Below are 22,224 nucleotides of genomic sequence, written 5' to 3' on the forward strand. Positions count from 1 at the left end.
CACACTCTACCTAAAATGGGCTTACACACCATATGGGCATGTTTTCAATATGCACAAGACACAAAGAGAACCGGGCGCATTAAATTAGAGATGTTGCTTTCGTACACTCAGCGTGGGGGCAACGTAAATGCTCTCTTATACACCCACTCATTTCCTCTCTTTTCCACCTACATACAATTATACTCTTTGAATCTATAGAAACTTTTGTGCCTCTTTGTGAGAAATTAACGACCGGATCATGCTCTTTGGCTTTATTTTGTGCATATTTGTAGTTTCTAAATGGCTCTCACCCCAATTTCTTTTGTGCACTCTTATTACGCACGTACATGCATGGTTTTTTTTTTGGTATTCGTTGGATCCTGATAAACATTGTTTCAGATCTAAACATTGTGGGGCTTATGAGTTATGATTGATCCAAAGGCAATCAATCCTTTAGGTTTACGTGCCTGTAATTGGGGAATACTTAAATATTATTTATTATTATGTGATGGGTCCCGTTTTTATGTGCCCAATTGTGGCTTCCATGATTGGCCACACATTTAATTACTAACAACTCCAGGACATAAACAGGTAAAAAAAAGTAATACTCATAATCTTTTCAATATGTGTGATGTGCATATTCTTTTCGTATTTTCTTTGAGAGACTTGGTTTCATATCAATGTTTTATATTAGTATATTATTGTTATATTAATGAGCTTATTTAATTGTTAGCATTTAGAGGGGGGACACGTCTTTTTTTCTTCACACCCTCTGATCTTTGAACAAGGGTTACAACATCTCTAATGGTTTATTCTATTTTTTTTACTCTAAAATAGAGTAATTCTATAATAGAGTTTGAGTTTGCTCCAATGATATTCTATTTTAAAGTAGAAAATAGAGTGATGAACAAAAAAAAATATTCTATATAATTAGAGTAAATCTATTTTTAACTCTATAATAGAGTATCATTGAAACATTTTTACTCTAAACTCTATTTTAGAATGAAAAATAGAGTTAGATTAAAGATGCTTAAAGGAAAATAAGAAAATAGACAGGGTACAAGTACGTCGGCTCAAGGTTAGATAATTTTTCAAAATATAATAAACTACTGTTGTTTTGATGTATTTCTCATGATCTTGATAATATATACATATATATATATATATATATATTTAAATATTATGTGACTTATTTAAATATCATGTGACTTATTTGAAAAATTAAGTTCAAAACCCTCACTAGTGACCTAATAATGCTCTTACGTTCCACTTGCCAATTCTCCAATGTCAATTTCCTTTTCCTTTTTATTTTGAAAAGGCCAAGAGAAAGAAAGAAGGAGACGAAACTGTCAACTTGTTTCAAGTATAATAATTAATAAATGATAAAACCATGGAGAGACAATACTAGTAAACACATAATATCAACAAACGTGGTTCTGGTCGTTTCAGTGACACGTTTCTCCCTTTTAAAGTTCTCTCCTGATTTTAACAAGAGAAGAGAGGCCCGATTCTGAAAGAAGAGATGGTGGGGGCGTTGAGCCATGAAGCGAAGCGGTTGACCGAGGCGTGGGGTTCGGTGATGGTGTCCTTGTGTTACTGTTTCTGTGTTGGAAAACTAGTCGACAAGGGAGTCAAAAGGCTGATTTTGATGGCTCCAGTAATGCTCCTTTTCTTTTTGGCTCCGCTCCATCTAACCACTGTGCACATGATCGGGACCACTGGTTTCTTCATCTCTTGGCTCGCCAACTTCAAGCTCTATCTATTTGCATTTGGAAACGGTCCTCTCTCCTCACCCAATCTCTCTCTCCCTATCTTCCTCCTCGTCTCCTGCTTCCCCATCAAGCTTCAGCAGCTTGAAAATGAATCTAAGCCAAAGCGGCATAGCGCGAGAGAAGGTTCTTTGTTTTATCTAGTGAAGGCACTTCTTTTGCTTCTCGTCATCCAATCATTGCGTTACACCCACCTCCTCCCCAATAAGGCCGTGCTTTTTCTCTATGGCTTCCAGATGTATTTCTCCCTCGACCTCATCCTAGCCGTCACCGCATCCCTGGTACGAGCCGCATCCAGCCTTGAGCTGGAGCCTCAGTTCAACGAGCCCTACCTCGCCACATCGCTTCAGGATTTCTGGGGAAAACGATGGAATCTGATGGTCAGTGAGATCTTGCGCCCGACCGTGTACGAGCCAGTGCTAAGGTTGTCGGTGCTCCCCAGGAAATGGGCATCCGCTCCTGCGGCGTTGGCCACTTTCGTGGTTTCGGGGATAATGCACGAGCTCATATTCTTCTACATGGGGAGGTTGAGGCCATCGTGGGGGCTGATGTCTTTCTTCCTCCTGCATGGAGTATGCATCATGGCTGAGATCGCCCTCAAGAAGGCCATCAGAAGAAGGTGGAGTCTTCCAACACCAGTGGCTCGGACTCTGACAATATTATTCGTCTTCGCCACTGGGGTCATGTTGTTCTTCCCAGAATTTCAGAGGTGCAAGATCGACCAAAAGGCCTTCGCGGAGTACGCAGCGGTAGGCACGTTTCTCAAGAAAAGCGTTCTAGGATACTCACGTTAGACACCTCTTTACTTCACTATTATTCAGCCATAGATGCATGCTGTTTTTTAAATGATGTCAAATTTTGTTTCAAATTTGACCAAAGCGTAAACATTAATAATTGTAACAATAAATTATATAGCAAAGCTAAAAGAAAATTCGTAGAAAGAAAAGAAAAAGAGACATAATATACTCGTCCGGTAAGGTAAAACCAAAAACAAGAGAATGTCAATCAAGCAATCTGATCTATCTTATCTATAGAACAAATGGGTAATAAAAACAGAGACTGGAGCAGCAACTGCGTATTAAAGGAGAACTAAGAAAGCCAAAAAGGAATCTGATACACGTCACACCTGTGGGTTTATAATTCACAAAACCACGAAATGAGAAAATCACCGCATACTTTGCCTGGCCTTGATCATCCGCTTTAGCGTCGACAGCCAGAAGTTGCATTCATCCCATTCGCTGGTCGTCAGAAGTACCTGTCCCCAGAGTGTAAGAAAAAAACACTGTTTGCTTCTTTCGCTTTGCTAAAGCACCAAATAGCAAGTAACCATAGATGTGCTTCACTAACTCACCTGTAGCTGAAGGGCTGCACCGAAGTCATGACTGTCCAGAGCATGGCAGAGCTGCGCGAGTTTGTCTGCAGCATTCTTGGAGATATCTCCGCTATTGAGTTTCACAAACAGAGCACCTAATTTTCTTGAGTTATCTTCTATCTCACGCTTTTTGGAAGGATTTGCACGTGCGCCTCCCAGTGCTTCCGATGTTTCATTGAATAGCCTTGTCAATGTTGCTATCACAGGTTTCTGGTGGGCTGGATCAGAGTTTACAAGTTTTTTTTTTTTGAACACAGTCAGAGTTTACAAGTTACCATTTGAAATTTCGGTAGAAAACAAAACAGACAAACGGCATTTTTTTTTATTTTTTTTTAAATATTCTATCTCATGAAGTTTTTTTTGTTTATAATCTAATCTAGTGTATTCATATTTCAATTATAAGTTCCGAAATGCTCTAAATGTCACGTTGAAGAATACCTGGGACGTTGGAAGTATCTGCAGTCTGAACAGTTGGTGGCGGAGCTGCAGGGGCAGGGGTCGCCTGCTGTTTGATCTTGGAGCAACTCCTGGAGCTGACATAGGCGTAAATCCTATGGCTCCAGCTCCTGGAGCAACGGCTTGGGGCATCATCGGGTTAAGATTTTGCCCAACTTGTGAGGGGCCAGGAGGTACATATGAATTTGGAGCCGGGGGAACAGGGTATGCATTGTTGGATGGTCCCTGATGACATATATGTTAGTTTAGTTAAAACTAAAATTGCAGGAATATCAAACAACAAGTCATAAAAAGGTTCACATACTGTGAATGAATGAAAACCAACGAATGGCTGCTGATATTGGTCTGCGTTCTTCAGTGCAGGGGGAGTTGAAGGAACAAAAGTGGTTCTCATGGATGGCTGAGCATTGCTTGCAGGAGCCGGAGGATAAGACGGCTGCATATACACACACAAAGTCAACAAATTGGCCAATGAAGCCTATATATAAGAAACAAAACGCATCCCCATCACAAACGTTTTTCACGACCTCTAGGCTACAGATTTTACACGATGAAGTGAAACAAAGGTTTACATGGCCTGAAGCGGATGAAATATTCGGTTGAGGATTTTTTTTTTCTTCATAGAAACAGAACTATAATCTATCCCAACAACATATGAATAAAAAATTCACACAAAAGAAGAGAGACCAGAGCATCACGTATATAATCTAGATTTCGTCTAGACTTGGATCAATACCCTATACAGAAAGAAAAGTTCCTAATCATTATGAATATTGCCAGATTAGGGTGACCAATAATGCATTATGGAGTAACGAAGAATTAGAAAAAGGAAATGCAACAAAGCCAAAATTTAAGAAACCTGCGGAGCTGGCTGAGCTTGGTGAGGCATAAACATGGTTGATTGCTGCATGGGCGCATGTGAAGCTGAGGAACATATCCTCCGACATAAGAATCGGTGTATGGTTGCTGATACTGATTATCATATGGGTTACTAAGAACGTTTGGTTGCGCCTGAGTTGGCTCCTAAACCACAGAAGAATAAAGGCTAAGCATGTTATCCGTAAAAGCTACGGATTCCAGAGAGTTTCAAGCTCCGATGTAAAGATAGTTGCAGACTATAAAAGAAAGAGACCTGATTATACGGTATGGTGCTTTGAAGCTGAGTGCCTGAAGCTGCAGCGTTAGTCTCTGGAGATGCAATATAAGATGGTAGTTTTGTCATCAGAATTCATTCTCTTAAATGAACTAACACTACTGCATACGTACCAGGCTCCGCAGAAAGAGAAATACGGTCACGTAATATGGAAAGTTCAAGTGACAAGCCACCAGAATCAAGAACTTTCAAGTACTTCATTGCCGTTGTAAGAAGCCCTTGGCTGGCCAATATCTCAGCATAACTCTCAAATAGTTTACATAGAGATGCGCTGAACTTTTTGTTGCCAGTTGCCAAAGCAAGGACAAGAGTCTTCTCCATAAGATCCTATCAAAAGAAAAGGGCACAAGAACATGAGCAGAGAAGCCTAACTAATTATGCATAAAACATGGTAAGTGATACACACTTGAAGAAGCTCGGCATAAGATCTTCCATCGCGATCGTTTGCAAGGCTCCTCGACCAAATTTCTACTGTTCTGTCAACATTGCCTGCGCATATGTAGCAGAAAACTGCAGCCAAAGTGTTACCAGCAGCCATCAACTTTGAGGCAAGGACATCGCAAAGGCTGGCCCATTGTTCTCCTTGTGCAAACTGTTTGCCAATCAATATAAAAGCAGCATTCGTTACAAAGTGGTTTTATAGTGGCCAAAACTAAGTAGCAGTTACATGCATCACGTAATACTGCGAGTTGTACATCTCGGTTCATGAGTCAACGAAAATGACATATCACTTTACATTGTTTGAAGAGCTAAAGTGAGAAGAGAATATATTTTGATCAAGTAAGGCATGAAAATCAAAAGTTTGACAAACTTACAGTACAGAGAAGAGCAAGAGTTTCTTTCCAGAACTTAAGCGACCTTGTATAAATAAGGCTCGTGAGATCGTTGTTCACCATCGCAGAAACAATCTGAAAACAGATTAACATACAGTAGTTAAGAGGCTTTGCAACCATAAAAAGGGATGTCGATTGCACTTGTCTACATATCAAGTTTGAAAGGAATACATGTATATACCTTCATGTAAGGCGCACCACTCGTCTTCAAATATTTCTCACGAGTACTCTCCCACAATGATGTACCACCAACATGAGCTATAACTAAAGCATCAGCCATCTTATTTGCAGATATACACTGATCCACCGCTTCATTGTAATTTCCAACAACTAAAGCACTCTGGATGGCATCATCAAATACTTTGTCAGAACCTTCTTCCTCTTCTTCTGGTATTTCTTGAGTTTCTTCCACTTTGGCAGAAGAATCTGTGTCAGGAGGCATAAAATCTTTGGAGGATGTAGATACGGGTGTATCCGGTTTAGAAGGAAAGTTGTCGAAAAAGTCTTCTCCATTGTCCATAGCAAATGCAGCTGCCTCGTTAATTTTCACAGGCTCAGGTGCAGTATCCTCTAATCCAATGCCATTCAGATCTGACGAGAGCGCATCTACTGCATGATCCTTTTCCACAGAAGGTAAACTAAAGCCAAGATGGCTGATCAACTTTGTCCTTGTCGTTCCTTCCTCTTCGAACATGATTTTCAGCAAGCTCCATGTCTCCTTCTCCTCTTCGGATCTGCGAAATCAGTTAATTGAAAGAGAGAGAATTTAGTTGTCTTGTGACTTTGTTAAGGGCGAATATGAACATTTTCAAGTACAGGGATGGCATACTCAGTCTCTTCAGATTTCTTCCCACATAAACCCCTTAGAGAAGTCTTATCTCCATTTTCTATGGCGGCTTCAAATTCAGAAGTTCGACTCACCAAACTCTGTTCAGTTGCCAGGCTGTGCAAAAACACCTGAGCATGACATATAGTCAAACAAAAAGTGACAAAGAAAAGGGTATAACAGCAGATAGCATCATTCCAAATACCTACCTCAGACGGAATGCTAGAGGCCCCCTTCGGAGGCGGCCTTTGCGTGAAACGATACAAGCTTTCCCCCAAATCCAAAAGATGCACCAACCGGGCGCTTATACCATTTTGGTGCTCTTAAACAAGCTGCATGAAGATGATTATAAGAAATGTCATGTAGGTTCTGGTGCTATTCCATCCGTCCAACATAGGAATGCTAAAAATAATTAACTGTAAACACATTGTTCCGAATGGGTAGATGACATTACCAGTACTCAAATTATTCTCTTCAGCACCATAGCGACTGCAACCCTGCAACAAAGCGTTGAACATATTTTCAAATTATCCGTGGTAGGGAAAAGGGAGATCGACCAACATGCTTTGCTAGTAAGGTAATTCTCAAACGTAAAGTGCATAAGACTGAACACTAAACATTTAATCACCAGTAAAGACACAAACTGAAACCCAAATCTACAACAATACCGGGAAAGAAAAACAAGTCAATAAGGCTGAATTCACAGGTTCGTTTTCTAATATGCCTCACACGTCAATTTTCATCTACAACAGAACTTTGAACAAATACTGAAGGGCAAACTACCAATATACCTCGATGTTGTAGATACCAATTTTCCCGTCAAATGAAGATGCTGATATAACTCCAGGTATCTTTGGGTACCAATGAACATCAAAATTCCAGTTGTTGCCAGCAGGTAACTCAGCCACAATCTGATAATAGTTGGAACATGTTCAGTCAAAATGACGTTTAGCTAGCAAATAATGCATCACTCATCAGTTCCTGATCCCTACCTCTGCTGTATTAGTGTCCCAGCAAATAGTTCGGTTGTCCTTAGCACAGGTGAGAAGATATGAGCTGTCACTCGGACACCACTCCATTGCAATCACACCTGTAAGATAAGAAGCGTCACCACTAGAGAGAATGAAGACAAAAGGACTATGAGATTACAGCACCACAAAAAGACTGTTGAACAGTAAGATGGCTGATCTACAAAGGTTTATTACTTATCAGCAACAGAAAATGATACTGAGACGCTGGAAAAAAAAGCGTGTTCATAGCAAATGATTTGAAAAAATACCTTTTTGGTGTCCAGTAAACTCGCGCACAGGTGACATTGTGTTTCTCATGTCCCAGAGCTGATTATGTATTACCTTACGTTACTAAAACGTACCAAAACGTGAAGAACTATACGAAGCAAGGGCATTAAGATGATTCCATTACCTTGAGAGTAGGTGAGCTGTCGTCATCTGAAGCAACCATAATCTGAGTAGCAATGTCAGGGTTCCATTGTAAAACAGAGCACCGGCGACGAACTGAATCTGCAAAGCTGGTGATTGATAATGTTTCCAGATCAAGGTTTCTGCATAGAGTGGCTCACTAATATCACTTTTGAGAAAGTGTATACTTACTTAATAATAGGCTTCTGCTTCCTCAAGTCCCATATTGCTGTTTATAACACACACACAGAAAGAAAGAAAAAGTCAACGAAAAGCAGAAGCAGAACAAGAGTATGAAGTAGTAAAAATCTCACCAGTAGTCCCATTGTAGGAGGTAGATGCTAATATCTGTTGAACTTTTCTATTCCACGATATAAATGAGATTTCACCTTGCGTGGCGGAACCACTACCCTGCACAAAGTTTTTAAGATGCTCTCTCACTCAAACAAATTATAAAGGTTCACATGAGTTGTAAGAGAGGTGGTGGTTTGGTTTTACCTTGAGAAGTGGAAAATGAGAAGGCTCCGAAGGCTTAGTTAAATCCCAAATGCAAATTTCACCATCATCAGCCCCAGAGGCGAGTAGATTTGGGGCGATTGCATTAAACTCCAGACCACGAACCTGAAACGGCACGCACACATCAAATGAGGAGTGTTAAAACGCAAGATGATTCTGTTAAGAAAAAAAAAGAGAAAATAACAAACTCACGGGTCCTTTGTGAACCGATAGATGTCCAGCGAGTGCGGACTCGGAGCTGCAACAATGTTCCGGTTAGACTAATCCAGAACGAAATTGACGTGGCGATCAATTCAATTTGAACAAGGGCTCTATAAAAATTTAGCAATGATCGAAGAAGCACCCACCCGATTAAAGAGAGAGGATTCCACAGATCTATATTCCCATCGACAAGCCCGCCGGCGATAAGGCCCAACGAGAATTCCTCGGATCCAGATCCATTTTTCCCCCACGCGAGTCTGTGGAACCGCTCCGAGCTGGGGATTTCCCCGACCAGCGTCAACTCGCGCTCGTCGGACTGGAAATCGAGCTTGAAGATCTCGAGATTAGCGGAAGAGCTAAAGGAGAGGTCCACCGCTCCGGCCATGGTACCGGCGGCCATGTAAGGAGCATCGGGAGCCAGCGCCACGGAGGCGGATCTGCCCACCCCCTTGATGCAAGCCATGATAGAATAATTGGGATCGGGGAGAGGAAGAAGATTGATGGGATTAGTGTGTGACGGTGTAACGTTGTAATTTGGGGTCTGATAGAAAAGGAGTTACCATTAGAGATGATGAATGGCGATGCCGAACAAAATAAATATATATATATATATATATCTAAGCTACTTTAAATCAAAGGAAATTATTATCTATAGAGTATATTACACTCAAGGTCAGTTTTAAGTTTTTTATATCAGGATAAGTCACTTTGTACTCCTAGCACACTTTTTTCTAACAAAGCCAACTTGTATTAATTTATCTAGTTTGTTTGTAATTGGCTATGCCTTAACTAAACAAACCAAAGACGTGCTTTTAGGCGGGATGTTATCACAGCCATTGATATATATGTTTCACGATCCAACATCTCAGATTTAGTAGAGAAAGTGTGACATGACATATATCTACCATTACACACTAACCGTTGGATTTTGTTGGTCAATATAGCATCAACGGTTTTATTGCATTTTCTACACAATTTAATTTATTTTCTTTCTCAATCTTCACATATTCTTTATGTTTACCTCTTTATTTTTTCAGATTTTATCATCTTTCATCACAATCATAACATATTTTCCGGTCAAATCTTCGATGACGGAGGTGTAATGATAACGTAGAAGACATCAACGGTAACGTAGACGACGACGAAGGGTACAACACCATTCACAACGGCGATGGTAACGGTGATGTAGATGACGGTCACACCACAGTGACGAAGATGACAGTAGAAATGTAAACGAAGATATATGAAAAGGAGACAATGAGACGTTGGCAACATCGACGTAGACGACAGCATAGATACAATCAACGTCATGTGCTTCCCTCGCCTCCACGCGTGATACTTTGGTCTCTTCGCTGGTGTTTTCTCCGGTCTCTCCTCCACCGTTCTCCACCGTCTCCACCACCGTTATCAGTTCTCAACCACTGTTCTCCGATGTCTTGTGTATTTTTGCCACCGTTCTATGGCATCTCCGCCACTATTTTCCGTTCTGATTTACATCCCCATGTTCTTCTTTAAATTCCCACAGGTAATCTAAGGGACGAGATAGAGGTGGAGAGGAGGTTAAACAATGACAATGATTCTCATGTACCATGATTCACATCTATAATGATTCTCGTGTACAATGATTCTCGTCTACAATGAATCATTTTCGTGTACAATGATTCTCGTGTACAGTGATTCACATCTATAAACAATGACACTGATTCCCGTGTACAATGACAATGAAACAAAAGTACATTAGCTATAAACAATGACAATGATTCTCTTGTACATGTGGATATCGAACTTTTGTGTATATGTGGACATCATTTGTACACATGTATGCCATGAACAATGAACATAATAAAAAAAAAACAAAAGCTATAATCTCTTAGTTTTATAGTTCATACAAGAAGATCAAAAGGTATGCATGAATATTTTTGTTATTATTAGATTGAAAGGCGACACCAGTTTTAAGTGTCCATCTTTCACTTTTTCATTTTAATTTAATGTTCTGTTTTAAAGTTGTTCTATTCGCGAAAGTTGATGTATTTCTACATTAAAATGTATTAAGGCTGTTCAATTTGATATGCTAAAGCTTATATGTTTGGACTTATCAGTGAGACATGATTCAAGTACATATGCACACCAAAAATATATAATATTGTACATGTGTACACCAAAGATTGTACATGTGTACACCCATAATTGTATGTTACAGAAACATTATGTACACAATCTTGTGGTCATCTAATGTACCAGTGTATACGAACAAATGTACATACACAAAACACAAATCAAGAAAAACATTAGTATCTCATAGTTTGTTTACTTAAGAACAAGAAAAACAAAATTACATATGTACAACTTACAAAAAACATCCAAAATGTACTAAACGTTACATAACAAAAGCACATACGTACAATTAATATAATGTTCATGTGAATGCATATAATTAAGTGTGATGGTAAAGGGGCTTGGCTGTAATGATCAAAAAGGGCTTGGCTGTAGAATTCTTAGTCTTAGGTTTGATTAACGTTCACGTCATCTAAAATTGCCCACCCAAGTGTACACTTATCTATCGTACATGCACAAAATGGTTATTATGTACAAGTCTACCAGCCCAAACATAGCTTCCGTACGCGTGTACAGCATGTGTGTAACGTACATGTGTATACTTATTTCTTTGTACACACGCTACGAATACACTATTTACAATAATTTTCGGACACAACCTTCGTTTCCTCCACCCAGACATCTCCGTTTCAGACTCCACCACCGCTACATACATATCACTCCCAATTAGTCTATCCTAATACTCATAGTTTTCATCCTTATGGGATAGGTGAAAATCGATGTTATAACCATCTTCAAACTCCCCGCACGGCAATCCCATCCTTCTCTGAACCCCACCAACGGGAACCGTAATGGTTTCCTACCAAAAACCAGCCACATCTCATATGTTTTTCTTACAAACGACTTGCCTAGTCATCATGCTATGAACAAATTTCCCCATCAACAACCTCTGTGCTGGCAACTTGAAGAGCCCTCAAAGCAAGAACCTATCAACTTTGCCATCTCCAGTGTATTGTTAAGCGCGTTTCTCACCCTCGAAAGATAATCGGTTGTATTAACCCTCTTGTTAGGGAACCGGTCAGTTGCAAAAAGCCGTTCCGGCAGCAATTCTTTTACATCATCCGCCTCCACCGTTTCTGCAAAACACAAGCAAAAAAGTAAATTCACATCGGTTCTTACTCCTGCAAAAATCAACCATCAGTAATACAACAGCAAACTCACCTTCATCGATCTCCTTTCCACGCCGGCTCCATCTCATAGCCATCACAACTCGTCTCTAAATGTTGTTTTCACCGTAAATCGCCTTCACCGCTTTTTTTCTCCTTCGTCAACTTTTGGTTTTCTCTCTCTGGTAGTCCTTGTTTTACATCATATATACTTCCACCGTCTCTGCAAAAAAAAAAACTTAATCAGAAAAAGACAAAAGGTACAACAACATCAAAAAAAAAAACAACCGCCACATAACAAATCGTCATCTTTTTTCCTTTCCTCGGATCCAGATCCATTTTTCCCCCACGCGAGTCTGTGGAACCGCTCCGAGCTGGGGATTTCCCCGACTAGCGTCAAGTCGCGATCGTCGGACTGAAAATCGAGCTTGAAGATCTCGAGATTGGCGGAAGAGCTAAAGGAGAGGTCCACGGCTCCGGCCATGGTTCCGGCGGCCATGTAAGGAGCATCGGGAGCCAGCGCCACGGAGGCTGATCTGCCCACCCCCTTGATGCAAGCCATGATAGAGTAATTGGGATTGGGGAGAGGAAGAAGATTGATGGGATTAGTGTGTGACGGTGTAACGCTGTGATTTGGGGCCTGATAGATGAATGCCGATGACGAAAAAAATATATATATATATATATATCTAAGCTATATCCATCTTTGTAAAAAAAATATGCAATACATCTTTGTATATTACTATATCTATTTATAATAATTTCAAGTGTATATCTATTCCTAAACTATCTCAATTTTTATTCATTTTTTCTCATTTTTATTTTCCTTTCTCATTTTATTTGATCCATATTTTATTTATCTCCAAACACATCGAATAAAATCAAAAGCTTGCGGTAACTCTAGGTCAAGTTCTTACCGCAGCTGATCAGATATAGGCCTGGACATTTGGGTACTGTTCGGATTCGGATCAGGGTTTTCAGATATCGGTTCTATTTTGTAACACTTCTTAGGTTTTCTAGTAAATTTACAAGTTCGGATCGGATTCGGATATAATACTCCAATTTTGAATCGGTTCGATATATCTTAAGTAACCATATATCATTTGGATTCAGGTTAATATCGGATCGGTTCAGATGTATCCAAAATAAAATCTAAAATTTTAAAGCAGAACACAAGAAATATATATTTCTTTGTATATAAAGGAATATTTAAAGTATTTATTTAAATTTTAAATACTTATTGTTAGATATCATATCCAAATAAATATAAAATTGAATAATTGAAATAGATATTTATGTTTCAAATATTTTTATTGTATATTAATTTGTCGGATCAGTTTCTTCGGATATTTTTTCAAGTTTTTGGGTTTTTCGAGTTATCCATTCGGATTCGGCTAATAACACTTCAGTTTGGATATTTTTTATAACACCCTACAAACTCCATTGAAGTATTTTTTGCATTTCGGATCAGGTACGGATCGGATTTTTGGGTATGGATTCAAGTTACGGAATTTATGCCCAGCCCTAATCAGATATGTCGACTGCACTCACAAATATCCTGGCCAGCAGACAGTTGACATGCCCTAATTTAAATCAGAACAAGAAAACAGGCCACTAGGATTTACTAGTTTTTTTTAGTTTAAAGTAAACTTTAAACAAAACTAACTTCGAACTGATCTTAGGATAATTCTTAGTCCAAAAGCTATCCAGGATCATTACACATATGCTTATCCAAAATGGTTTTATGAAGATGCCATGCATGTCATAATTATTAGACAAATTCAACAAATCTGATTATCTGCAAAGACTGTAAGAAGATATCAAGTACTTAAAGTCAACATTTTAAGACAGAAAAAGAGAGTTTTAATAACACAGTAGGCCTTATTCCGCAAGTGAAATCACAGTCTTAGACTCTTGGATAGCTTTGTAATATATAAGAAGATTGTCTGTTCTTTACTAAGATGAAGGCAGAATGCCCCACTGATGCAGAAACCCTTTTCCGGTGGTTACTTCTAGTACCAAGAGTGCGAGCACTGCCAACATTGCTGCTCTTCCGTTCCATGTTTCTGCGCTTCTTGTCCATCCCCATTCCCACATCGTCACTGGAGCTGGCAATTCCCTCCTCTGTGAATCATATGTCGCCAATAGTTCTTCAACACTCCCCAGCGGTACTAACGACTGCACAATAAACCACACCATACACTTCAATGTGTCGGCTATACATATACAAAAAGCGCACACAAAAGTTCTCCTGGAGTTGCAATTTATGTTTTTGATTACAAAAAATGTTTATAGAACATTAAAACTTTGTTGTTTCATCCCAAACATAATACGGTAGTTTAATATAACGTCGTCATGGCAAAATAACAGTCAACCCCATTTTAAGCCTACCGATGCTCAACTAATGCTATATATGGCTGAGAAAATACTTCCCGCTAAGGAGTTTGGGGACCCATGAACCAAATGAAGTGTAGATAACAGCTTCTTTTGTTGAGCTAGAGTACATAAAAAGACGAAGAGTGTTACCTGTCGAGCTTCAAGGTTTGAGACTGCCATAGCTCCAACATATGGAAGACTTTCCACAACAGCATCTGCTAAGTCAGATATAAACAGAGGCTCTGTTCCTAGCGCAGGCACTCGGCCCCAATTTTTGATACCAGATTTCAAAGCCAACTCTTTATACTCAACATCTATCTCTTCTAGAGTTTCAATGTGCTCGCTCACAAAGCTGTTATATTTAAAGTTTCAATTAACCGAAAGGAACGAATAATAAAAAGTGACAGGATTTGCACAAGAAATACCCCTTTTTACCTTATGGGTACAGCAAGAAGATTTTCAACACCTTTTTTACCAAGTTCAGTGATGGCTTCCTCCGTGTATGGTTTCAGCCATTCCACAGGTCCAACTCTGCTCTGTTGGAATGTTATGCAAAATAATAAGACAGCATAACAGGTGAAATTTGAACAAACAGCTATACTTTCAAAACGCAGCCAATAATTCATATAGAACAAAAACCAGTGACAGTATTAATGAGAAAGTTTTACAAGATAGCTTACCAAAAAAAATTTGTATTATTCAGACATCAAATAAATAGCTTAACACTGATAAAACAAACAGTAACTGAAAAAGACCTGATAAGCGAGCGTGTAAGCGTTGGTTATATTTCTCTTGTCTAATTCTTCCATTATCAGATCGACGCATTCTTCCATCTCTGCCTTGTACGGATCACCAGCTTCTTCAACATATGCAAGAGGCACGCCATGTGCACTGAAAAATATTACAACCTGTAACATATATTTTTGGTTTGAAGGACGTCTTAGGATAGTTGAATAAATTGGCAGTAACCAGAGAGCTACACAAGATTTGAAAATTCTTTCTTCTACTAGAGAAAAAAATTCAACACATAGGGAACAGGCACAGATCTAAGAAAAGAGATAAACACAAGAAAAATTCAGGAAAAAATGTTTGCAACGGATTGTGAAAATAGCATAGCGAATTGGAAAAAAAAAAGATAATGACTAGAAGTGGAAAGATTTTCGACCTGACTAGGGGAATCAAATTTTCCCAGCTCGTTTTGGATTAAGTTTGCCATTGCCTTTATATATCCCTCCCGCTGATACCAGGATGGTATAACAGTATGCTGCATGTTCACAAGATACTCGTCCTCTCTAATGTACATAGTGAGTAAAAAAAGGGTAAATAATCAGTAAGATATGGTCATGGCATGTTAAACCCATGTAAGATGTGTAGTCTCACCGGAATATTCTCTCCAAGAGTCTTAGGCTTGAACCACTAGTCGATATCGAAAATTGGGGATAGAGTGGTAAGACAACAAGTTTTGTAATTCCATCTGTTTTTATCTGCAAGAAGAGATAGAAAAATAATAATAATGAGTAAGAATCGCATGGTGCAAGCTCAGGATCAAACGAGATTGTTTAAGGAATAGACAAATACACATAGGGAGGAGCAGCAAGGGATTTGATTAGTCCAAATAATGTTTGATAAAAAAAGGACAAATACAAACGCAAAGAAAACAAATTGGGTTTGAAAGGATCAAGATACCTAGGAACATATTGAAGATACCTGTTCAATAGCTTCCTCAGTGAATGGATGCCAATAACGCATGCCAACATATACCTTTGCTGGGACGTTTTTTTCCGAAAGGCATTTGCTTATTTCTTCAGCCTGATGAACAAAAGGAGCAAGCTAAATACGTAACAGAACCAAGAACAAAGATAGAATCATAAAAGAAACTACATATGCGCAGGATCACTTATACATTTCGCATAATCTCAATAACCTTCTACTCTTAAACATTTAGATCTCCCACACAAGGCAAGAGAGTTACAAATGTAAAGGAAAATCGAAAAACTTTGCAAGGCCAAAATAGCCATATTCGTTGGATAGAAACATCAATTGACTGCAGTCAACAGAGAAAAACTTCACCTGTGCATCAGTTATGTGGCGAAGAGGAGAACCACCACCAATTGACGCGTAACCTTCCTTGCTTTTAGGAGCCCTTGCAACGGATATGAACTGTGCCAACGGCTTCTGAAGAAACTGGAACAAGGGCGGCAATCTTATAATGTCCTGCCGATAGAAACTGAATCAGCTATTGGCATTACTCAAAACAATACACATCAGAGTTCAGTTTGAGTATAAAGATGTTACCGGGTCTGCAAAGAGGTTAAACAAGAAGGGTTGCACATCGTCCAAAGTCTCGGGGCCTCCAAGGTTCAATAACAGCACTCCTATTTTCTCATCACCACTGATCACCGCTGAGGATGATGAAATGTTTTTTGAGGTCACCACCGCTCTCAAAGGCAACGAATGTTTCCCGAGCAGCCGGAGCGGCGAAGTAGCAAACACCTCACTAGGTAATCTTGAGTAGTGCAGCACAGATCTCTGTGAATCGTGGCTCGTTTGTGGCAACAGCCTGCATCAAACCAAAACATCAAGATTAGCCTATTCATCTAACGGTTTTAACAAGAAGTGTTTGATTCCTAGTTGAAGGGAGGGAGGGGGGGGACTTACGGACGAGGACGAAACGTTGAGTAGGAGCGGGAAGACGAAGCAGATGCACTCATGGCTGGGCAGTTCATTGCGATTGAACTTGAAGAAAAGGAGAAAGGATTTGAAAAAGTAGAGAAAGCAAACTAATGGATTCTCATGGATAGTTTCGTCTCCACCACTGTGGGGGGGAAAGGAAGAGAGCGTTCTCTTATTTTCCAGATTTTTTTCTTTGCCTGGAGTGATACAGTTCTGATAAAATGAATGGCTTGAGGACGGATGACCACACGCGTCGACACAAGGCTGATAAGTTTTTTTCGACCAGATTGGTTTAAAGGAATAATTTGATAAATATCTCTTGACCAAAAAAAAAAAAAGAGAAATATCTTATTTATGATTTAAAATCTTTATATATACTTTTCATTTTCTTCTTAGAAATCTATATTTTGTTATATATGTATTTGCTTTCCATATACACCAAATTTTCTCTGTTTAAGTTAACGAGAGACGTATTGTTTAATTTTGTAGTGTCATCCTAATTTTTAAATTATAATTCTAAATTTGTAGTGTCATCCTAATTTTTAAATTATAATTCTAAATTTATCAACAATATCGAATATTAGAGCTGGCTCAAGAAAACTATAAGCTTCGATCGCAACGATTTTTAAAGTTTTTTTTTAGATGAAATTTTAAATTTATTAATCTGTAAAAAAATAATATTTACATCTCAACCATACTATGAGCTATATAACAAGAATTAAAAATGTAAAAAACATACTATCAATTTTTTCTTTTTACATATATCTTTTTTTTGTCATTGAGTAGCATCAAATATTGTTCACAAGGCAAAGCTTGGATATGAAGAACGAAGAAAAGGAAAAGAAAACAACAACAAGAGAACCAGTAGACCTCAAACGAAAAACCCAAAAGTTGGGAAATAAGGAAAGAACATCATCTGGAGAAGCCCTTCCACACGTCAAGGTTTCTGGAAAGAAATCAACGTGGAGCTGCCTCTGCTGATAATAGGGGAGCTAACCATTGAGGCTCATTACTGGCCACGTACGAATGATGACGCAAATCTCTTGTGACGCTTACTGCAATTGCTGAAGCTGCATTGTTACTCGTTACAGAGACCAACTGGAGCTTGCTTCTCACTATAGCCTGCACACTACGTAAGATTTCATAGCAATTTTTGTAGTTGAAAGGAGACAGCAGGGGGTTCTGAATAACCATTGCCGCTTCAGCCGAGGAAAACTCAAAAATCACATTCTTCTGTTTCAAGTCAACCACAGCTGATGTCGCCCAAGCTAAAGCCATTAAGTCCATTTGAACCGCTGATGAAACACAATTGAAAGATCGTCTGCTATGTAACAGAGCTTTACCATGAGCATCCCGGATAATCCAACCTGCTCCACCAAACAGAGAAGAAGAGTCCCATGACGATCCAATGTTACATTTGACCCATGAGACAGGAGGTTTAGACCATAGATGACTCTCCCCAGGGTCCACATGAAGACCTTCCCCAATCTCCTTTTTACATATATATATCTATGTGTAGTTTTTTTTTTTTAAAAAAAATTGACCGCTCTTTAACATCATATATATATATATATATATTTGTTTATCTATGGAATAAAGAAAACACAATTCTCCAAGGTGTTTTTTTCTTTGTTCATAATCATAACATATATTTATTTATGGTTTAGTTTGTGGTATGAATAAATCTAATCACGAGAACGATAAATAGAATAAACCAATTGTATGTAGGGGATTGCAAATAATAGAAGAGTTTTGTGGTTTGGTCTAGTTAAATTAATGATTAAAACGATTATAAGTTTTTTTTAACATTGAAAATTTATGTTATTACAAACTACGAGAAATATTATATAGATGATACTATAGCCGATGAAGATTCACGTCTGATTGCATCATTCTGAACCGCCATATAAGATCTATTTCTGACGGTACTCCTTGCGTTATGCCGAAGATCTCTAGCAGCATTCTCTCCAATATTCTGCATAATTCACCTTTCCAGAAATTGAAATCTAGACTTTTTGGTGTTAGAAACATTAATGAACCATTGGTTAAATCACTAGACCAAGGGAGCTTTCACAAACGATTATAAGTTTCTTTGAAAGGAAAAAGAGAAGCGTCCGGTCTTTGGAATGTCAACTGAGTTGATTCGGCCTAACATAAATTTAGTAAATATTTGAACCTGGTTCGTTATGGTTTACAAATATTTTGGGTTTATATTATCAAGCTTAGTCTAGCCTTAACAAGACTATAAAGTTTTTTAGTTTTCTTTTGAGTTTTTCAATATTTTCAGGATAATTTATTATAACATTGTATCTATTACCTTCGGTCTTAATTTTATGTTTTTCACATATAGAGTCAGTTTAAACTTCTTTTCTTTAACAAGAGTGTTTTACACTTTAAAACTATAATAAAAACAAACCAAATTAACAAGATAATGATGTGTAAATTAAAATTAATAATATAAAAGAACAAATTTATGTTATAAGTAGTTTAACATTCCAAAAATTATATTTTGAGAAAGATATGATTTGAAGAAAATAAAAACATTTTTCCAATTTAGAATATAACTCTTGTAATGATCAAAAAAATCAAGTACAACCCTAACTTTCATATTTGATTTGTTAAAATTTGGATTAAAATATTAAAACAATATACCAATGTTAAAATATGTTTCAACCGGAAAAATAATTCTAATTAAATCAATACATAAAATCCTAAGTTTTTCATACATGCTTTAAAAAACTTATATAATTAAATCTTAAATCTAATAGTAGTACTAATTAATAGAGTTGGACGGGTTCGGGCAGCGGACTTGAGTCTCAGTTGCCATCCCAATCCAGCCTCCCTTTGAATGGCGTCGCTTCTGTCTCCTTTCCCTCTCTTATCTCTTCAACCACCTTATCATCATCATCATTCCCTCAAAAAGGGGGTTCCTTGTCTCGTTCGAGATTCATTGTCTTCCTCCAATTCGATTCCCCAGGTGGTTGTTACCCGAGAAAGCGGCAAGAACAAACAAATCATCAAAGCCTTGGTATGCATTTTCACTGATTAATAATGTATTCGTAATCATCGCCGATTTAGCTAAAAGAAAGTTTTTATTTTTGGTTTCCATTGCAGGAGAAACGAGGGATTTCATCTTTAGAGCTCCCACTGATTCAACATGCTCGGGGTCCTGATTTCGATCGCCTTCCTTCTCTACTAACTGGTAGATAGATGTCTTTGTTTACTCAAAATTTAATTAGTATTATTGCAATTAGGAAAAATGTTTTTGGCATCCTCTTATGTATTATATATTTTCTTTATTGCTAGATAAGAGCTTTGACTGGATCATCATAACCTCTCCACAGGCAGCTTCTGTCTTTCTCGAGGCCTGGAAGTAAGTAAGCCTTGCTTCTTGCTCTTTTGCTTTGTGATTTTTTAAGTTTGAACACTTGTTGTCCTCATTATCCTTCGTCTCAATTCCTTTAGGGCAGCTTGCTCTCCGAAAGTGAAAGTAGGTGTAGTGGGAGCTGGAACTGCCCGTATATTTGATGAGCCAGTGCAAGCTTCACAAGGACAGCTTCATCTTGCCTTTACACCGTCTAAAGGTTTCCATCACTTTGACACTCCCATTTTCTTCATTTCATTTTATCTGTGTATCTTCAAACATCTACTTTATCATCAGTTTATATGGTTCTTTGGCTTGACTGTGGAGGATCATCACCTATGCATGCTCTTGTTCATTATTTGTTCGTAGGAACCAAAGAACATATTTACCTTTCTGAGTTTGATAATTTAACTAACTTTATTTTCTATAGCTTCAGTCTCTCATCAATGTTTACGTTCTTTCTCTTTGTTTCAGCAACTGGTAAAGTCTTGGCTTCAGAGCTTCCAGACAATGTGGGCAAAAGTTCTTCTGTCTTATACCCGGCTTCTCTAAAAGCAAGCAATGAGATTGGTGTGTGCTTTGGTTTCTTAATTTCGTCTGAGCTTATTGTGTTATATCCATATTGAATTAAAATATTCGGGATTGAATAATAAAAATAGAATAGAATAGACTAGGCAGTTGGAGAATACCATGCTAAGTATTGCGTCTAACTAAAATGAAAAAATCATTGTTGGAGATGTGTAATTATAATACTTCTAGCAGTAGGAAAATGGGTTAGTAAATGATTATTTTTGGACTTTGGTATTTTAAAAGTTAAAAAAACTGTCGTATGTTGGCAAGCAACCCAATTGGAAACAAATATGTGAGTGACTATATTCTTAGTTTATACTATAATATCATTTTAAACTCCATGACTAAACAGCTTAATCTGCTTTCTGTTCTGCATATGAATCTTAGAGGAAGGGTTGTCCAGGCGTGGGTTTGACGTTCTGAGGCTGAATACATACACAACAGTGAGCCATTTTTTTTGTTTTGTTTTGGCTTAGTCAACATTTATATATGGGTTCTCCCTTCTCAGTCCCTTGTATGTGTTTATTTGAAGATGCACCATAACAGTTTCTTTGTTTTTTTCGTATGCTAGGTTCCTGTGCAAAGTGTAGATGTGACGCTTCTGCAACAGGCATTGTCTGCGCCTGTTCTTTCTGTAGCTTCACCTTCTGCAATCCGGTAGGCTTCATTTAATCAAATGTCATTCTGTAGTAATAGTTTATGAGCGCAATGTTGTTACCGGTCACTGGTATAAATATCTTTGGGTTTAGTCCATCATTTACTTGGATTTTGCAAGGGCCTGGATGAATTTGATTCAAAACGAGAAGCAATGGAGTAATAATGTTGCCTGCATAGGAGAGACAACTGCTTCAGCTGCAAGACGACTAGGATTTAAAAAGGTCTACCACCCGGAGCAACCAGGGCTTGAAGGGTAAAGAACCTCTTACTAAGTTGGAAAATGTCAACTAATTGAGTCATCTTGTTACATAACCAGGCAAATTAAGTCGTGCAGCCACTTGAATTTTCCATGGGTTTATGTGTGTGGCAGATGGGTCGACAGCATCATGGAAGCTCTAACGGCTCACGAAGAATTACACAGATTTTAAGCAACTCTAGCAGCTGGAACTGAGTACCACTCATAAACTGGACTTATGGTGGACTGTGAACTGAGGCACCTGCTTGTAAGTTAGATGACTTGAAAAAATAACCAAATGGTGGTGTTGATAATATTCCTCAGCCCCTTTGGCAGCTTTTGTAAGGTAAAAAGGTGTATATTATTGTTTGGAATACTAACTTCTTGAACTATCTAAAAACGTGATTAGTACAAAAGCAAATGATCCAATGTTGTCATTTCCAGTTTCATCATCCATAAATCATGAAATAGCAAACCACAATATTTTAGTTAGTTCAGACGTCTAACATCTTCTTCTACGACAATTCATCCATAAGTATGTATGAGGACAGCCTCATGCTCTGATTTACACTTGCTTAAGACAAATAACAAGCTTCAATCAACCT

At 38.3% G+C, this 22,224-nt stretch overlaps 4 protein-coding genes across 4 annotated transcripts; 2 read left to right on the forward strand and 2 right to left on the reverse strand.

Annotated features, from left to right (window-relative positions):
- Nucleotides 1-62: 62 nt before the first annotated feature.
- On the forward strand, nt 63-2,815 carry LOC103842136 (acyl-CoA--sterol O-acyltransferase 1). Its single transcript, XM_009118751.3, has one exon. It carries the CDS (start codon nt 1,502-1,504, stop codon nt 2,540-2,542), a length of 1,041 nt encoding a protein of 346 aa, XP_009116999.1. The 5' UTR covers nt 63-1,501; the 3' UTR covers nt 2,543-2,815.
- On the reverse strand, nt 2,680-9,110 carry LOC103842135 (protein transport protein SEC31 homolog B). The gene is given in 25 exon segments (XM_009118750.3): nt 2,680-3,003; nt 3,100-3,338; nt 3,559-3,630; nt 3,633-3,801; nt 3,881-4,012; nt 4,436-4,500; nt 4,503-4,599; nt 4,709-4,764; nt 4,843-5,056; nt 5,136-5,321; nt 5,545-5,637; nt 5,744-6,296; nt 6,392-6,519; nt 6,598-6,630; nt 6,632-6,720; nt 6,843-6,885; nt 7,180-7,299; nt 7,381-7,478; nt 7,668-7,725; nt 7,811-7,916; nt 7,999-8,035; nt 8,121-8,217; nt 8,305-8,427; nt 8,515-8,560; nt 8,670-9,110. Coding segments are annotated over 25 exon segments (3,261 nt in total). The 5' UTR covers nt 8,987-9,110; the 3' UTR covers nt 2,680-2,913.
- Nucleotides 9,111-13,471: 4,361 nt separating this feature from the next.
- Nucleotides 13,472-17,054, reverse strand: LOC103842138 (ferrochelatase-2, chloroplastic). Its single transcript, XM_009118754.3, has 10 exons — nt 16,779-17,054; nt 16,416-16,680; nt 16,191-16,334; nt 15,828-15,929; nt 15,501-15,604; nt 15,286-15,412; nt 14,876-15,028; nt 14,556-14,656; nt 14,271-14,472; nt 13,472-13,922 (listed from the first exon to the last, which is right to left on the reverse strand). Exons 1-10 carry the CDS (start codon nt 16,844-16,846, stop codon nt 13,701-13,703), a joined length of 1,488 nt encoding a protein of 495 aa, XP_009117002.1. The 5' UTR covers nt 16,847-17,054; the 3' UTR covers nt 13,472-13,700.
- Nucleotides 17,055-19,559: 2,505 nt separating this feature from the next.
- Nucleotides 19,560-22,056, forward strand: LOC103842139 (uroporphyrinogen-III synthase, chloroplastic). The gene is made up of 9 exons (XM_009118755.3): nt 19,560-19,821; nt 19,908-19,995; nt 20,100-20,166; nt 20,259-20,377; nt 20,632-20,727; nt 21,115-21,170; nt 21,299-21,384; nt 21,503-21,637; nt 21,755-22,056. The coding sequence occupies exons 1-9, from the start codon at nt 19,642-19,644 to the stop codon at nt 21,810-21,812; spliced, it is 885 nt and encodes a 294-aa protein (XP_009117003.1). The 5' UTR covers nt 19,560-19,641; the 3' UTR covers nt 21,813-22,056.
- Nucleotides 22,057-22,224: the final 168 nt, after the last annotated feature.

The sequence above is a fragment of the Brassica rapa genome, chromosome A09 (assembly GCF_000309985.2).
Source record: "Brassica rapa cultivar Chiifu-401-42 chromosome A09, CAAS_Brap_v3.01, whole genome shotgun sequence".
Taxonomy (NCBI): domain Eukaryota; kingdom Viridiplantae; phylum Streptophyta; class Magnoliopsida; order Brassicales; family Brassicaceae; genus Brassica; species Brassica rapa.

Coding starts and splice junctions, on each gene's coding strand:
- LOC103842136 (XM_009118751.3), top strand. CDS start 1,502: ATGGTGGGGGCGTTGAGCCATGAAGCGAAGCGGTTGACCGAGGCGTGG.
- LOC103842139 (XM_009118755.3), top strand. CDS start 19,642: ATGGCGTCGCTTCTGTCTCCTTTCCCTCTCTTATCTCTTCAACCACCT. Junction 20,167..20,258: donor GTCTTTCTCGAGGCCTGGAA/GTAAGTAAGCCT, acceptor CAATTCCTTTAG/GGCAGCTTGCTCTCCGAAAG. Junction 21,385..21,502: donor GCTTCACCTTCTGCAATCCG/GTAGGCTTCATT, acceptor GGATTTTGCAAG/GGCCTGGATGAATTTGATTC.
- LOC103842138 (XM_009118754.3), bottom strand. CDS start 16,846: ATGAACTGCCCAGCCATGAGTGCATCTGCTTCGTCTTCCCGCTCCTAC. Junction 15,413..15,500: donor CTCTTGGAGAGAATATTCCG/GTGAGACTACAC, acceptor TATGTACATTAG/AGAGGACGAGTATCTTGTGA. Junction 15,029..15,285: donor AATTTGATTCCCCTAGTCAG/GTCGAAAATCTT, acceptor TATATGTTACAG/GTTGTAATATTTTTCAGTGC.